This window comes from Galeopterus variegatus, unplaced genomic scaffold, assembly GCF_000696425.1.
Source record: "Galeopterus variegatus unplaced genomic scaffold, G_variegatus-3.0.2 Scaffold1936, whole genome shotgun sequence".
NCBI lineage: Eukaryota > Metazoa > Chordata > Mammalia > Dermoptera > Cynocephalidae > Galeopterus > Galeopterus variegatus.
Window position 1 is genome coordinate 108,575 of NW_007728047.1, and position 3,394 is coordinate 111,968.

The 3,394-nt window shown below is 58.8% G+C and overlaps 1 protein-coding gene across 1 annotated transcript in view; it reads right to left on the reverse strand.

Annotated features, from left to right (window-relative positions):
* Nucleotides 1–3,167, reverse strand: part of NXPH4 (neurexophilin 4) — a 9,358-nt gene extending 6,191 nt beyond the window's left edge. The window contains exon 1 of the mRNA XM_008579665.1: nucleotides 3,111–3,167. Within this exon, the coding sequence (XP_008577887.1) occupies nucleotides 3,111–3,167 (57 nt within the window). The remainder of the gene's footprint in view (nucleotides 1–3,110) is intronic.
* Between the last annotated feature and the right edge of the window lie 227 nt (nucleotides 3,168–3,394).

A 3,394-nucleotide genomic window follows, 5' to 3' on the forward strand; every position in this document is an offset into this window, starting at 1 on the left:
CCCCCGCCGTGTTTGAGCCCTGGGCCCTTCCCCCATGTCCTTGCCCCCTCTCTGTCACTCTAGCCCCCTCACGGACCCACCCATTTGAGTTACACAAGCTCTGTCCAAAGTTCCTCATCTCCTTGCCAATTACTACATCTCTGACCCATGTGAGGACCCCCTGCACTTACCCCCTCTCTTTCAACATTTATCTCTTCCCACTCCAATTACCTGACCCCAGTGACCCCCTTTTGCCTTGCTTCTGTCCTTGTCACCTCACCTCTTCCCCAGTCACTCACTCCTGGTTCTTCAGCTCCTCACCTATCTCTACCCATGACCCTCTAAATTCTCCTTTCCAGTGAGTGCCCCTCCCATTTAGTGGGGCTCCCACTGCAGGCTCTGGCCCAAGGGAGCTGTCACAGCAGTCCCTTCCCTTGTGCCCCTGGCCCAGCTGAGGCCCCTGATTACCCCCAAATCCCCACCAGCAGCTCTGGACCCTGGCCTAGGCTGTGCGTGCCTAAGTGGCCCAGCTGGAGATTAGCTGGGGGGCTAGAGAATGGTATGGAGGCAGGAGGGATGGCTGGACCAGGGGTCACCGAAAGCCAGCTCCAAGAGACTTGCTTCAGGCCTAATCCTTCCCTAAGGCAGGATAGAGCTGGAGGATCCCACAGGGCCCCGCCCCTGACCTCCCCCAGCTAATTAGTGATTAGTGATTAGTGATTAGTGACTATTGATCGCCTGCTGCTTCTCCCAGTAGGCAGATGCTTTGGTAAGGGGTGGGGGGAGACAGAAACATAGAGTGAAAAAAGGAGTCAGAGAGTGTATTAGATGCTGAAAAAGCCCTGTCAGAGAGACAAGAGCCCCTGGCAGTGGAAGCCAGGAGTCCTAAGCCCTGAGAGAATAGGAACCTGGAGCAAGGAGGAAGGAGGGAGAGAGTCCTGGAGGAAGGGCAAGTGAGCAGGATGGGAGAAGGGAGGGTTGTCAGCGTTTGATGCTTACGGTGTCCCAAAGAGCTGCCCAGAAACTGTCCCCCACCAGCCTCTCACCCAGTGTCAGCCTCACCTTTTGCCCAATCCCAACACTGGCACCAAAAATACCCTAAACACACATACATAAGCCATACTCAGGTACATGAACACATGCTGAGGCTCACAATCCCATACCCACAACCAAATGCACTCAAAACCACAAGCACACAGATACACAACTCACAAACCCCAGAGGCAATACCTGTGCCCCAGCACACAGATGCACCAGAGACCCTGGGGTATACACATGGGCACACACCATACTCACAAGTGCACACAAGCACACAGAGATGGGTATGTGGACACACAAACAGTTCGCTACACACACTTCCCCATGCACAGTTATACATATTCATACACTCACAGTGTGTACACACACAGATTGTCACAGGCACACAGCCGGACTAAAGGGCAGGTACACTCTCCCCTGCTGACTCTGACACGGAGGCCCCACAGCTGCAGTTCTCTCACACACACTCAGATAGATCCCATCGCTCATATCCTCATGCTCATTCTCCCTCAAGTCTCCACCAGATGTTTCATTCCCCTTCAGGGGGCAAAGGAAATTAAACCAGATCTGTCCACAGGGGAGATTATTTAACGGGGATAGTGGGGAGGAGAGTGAGAGGAAGTAGAAATGAGGGGCAGGAGAGTGCCATCCCTACCTCCTCTTGACCTCAAGCCTTTACACATGGGTAAGTGGTGGGGCACAGACCCCCTTCTGCAGTTCTCGAAGGGCAGAGCTGGGCAGCAAGTTCAAAAGAAGCTCATGCTAGTGAAAGCAGTTTTCATGGAGGGGGCTCCTCTGTCCACCTTCCAGCCCCTCAAGGTCACCAGGCGGGTCTGGGAGAATCAGGGAGCTTTATCACTAGCTTCACTAGGACAGTGTCTGCCTTGCTGGAGTTGCTAAACGCGATTTGGAGGAACAGATGGGGGTCTAAGTGTTGGGGGTAGAACTACACCCTTCCCAGACTCTGCAGGGGCTGGGGGGTTGGGGTGTAGGAAATGAGGGTTTTGGGAGCCACCTGCTCACCCCCAAACTAGGTAGGTCACAGTTGGGGTGCAGGAAACAGGGAAGGCAAGGTCAAGGGAAGCTGATGGAAGGAGCTGGAGGGGCCAGGGGCTAGGCCCCCATTGTGGGACACACACTTGGGCACAAACAGATGGCTGCACTGTGAAGCAGGCACTTGTACTCACCCATGCAAAGCTAACAAAATCACACCACACCAGCATACACATGCACCCTGGGCCCCAGCACGAGACACCCAAGCCTGGCTTCCCTGGACACATGTACACAGGTGCACGTGTTGACCCCCGCAGTCCACACCAACACATATGAGCACAGTGTGTACAGGGGCTGAAGCCTCCGAGTCTGGAGAGAGGCAGATCAAATCTGGGCCCCCTTAGCCTCTGGGTCCTCGCCCAAAAGCCTCAGGGTAAGAGACAGCCCAGGGGAGTGGGGGCAGGGAGGGAATGGGAAGAGAGACTTCCCTTCCAGACAGCATCCCACCTCAGCGGGGTGGGTGAAGGGGTGTGTCTGTGAAGTGGTGAAGGGGAGATGGTGTCTCCGCGGGAAATGTGATGGGAGATCGTAGCCAAGTTCGGCCGTATCTGTGCGAGTCCGCGTGTGCGCGTGTGCTCGGGCCGTGTATGCTCGGAACACAGAGCCCACCTGGCATTGTGACAAGTGCAGAGAAGAGAAATGGGAAGGCGGGGTGGAGGGGTGGAAGGACAGACAGACAGCGAGGAGGGCGATCGAGGTTGGCGCGGAAAGCCGGCAAGGCTGACACCCTCCTGGCTTGTCTGTCTGTCTCGCACTCCCGCTCTGTCTGGCGCACTCGCGGGTCGGGCTTCGTCCCCTCCCCCGCCGCGCCTGAAGCCAGAACCGAGCCCAGCCTCCACCGGCACCCCCTCCAACCCTCAGCCAACTTGCTCTGGGAGAGTGCCAGTCCTGAATCGGGCGGTCTGTCTGTCCACGTCCCCCACGCCGCGCAAAGTTGGGACGCTCGGATCTGGGGGCGGGGCGGGCTCACGGAGCCCCTAGCACTCTGGGCTCTTCGCGCCCCGGACCCCACGCTCGCGCCACAGCCCTGCTGCCCTTACCTTCCTAAGGAGCCACGGGCCAAAGAGCAAGAGGAGCCATTCTGGGAGCAGCCGCATCTTCCCGGCCGGCTGAGTGGGGCGGGTCCCGGGGCAGGCCGGAGCCGGGCCTGGGGGCGCGCGACTCCGGGCTGGAGGGCGGTGGGGTGGCAGCAGAGCGGCGGGAGCAGGCGGCGCGGCCCGCGGACTGAGCGAGAGGAGCGGAGCGCGGCGCTGGGGGCGGGGCGCGGGCGGGGGAGAAAGTTGGGTCTGACTCCGGCGGGCGGGGGGGGCGGGGCTCCGACGCT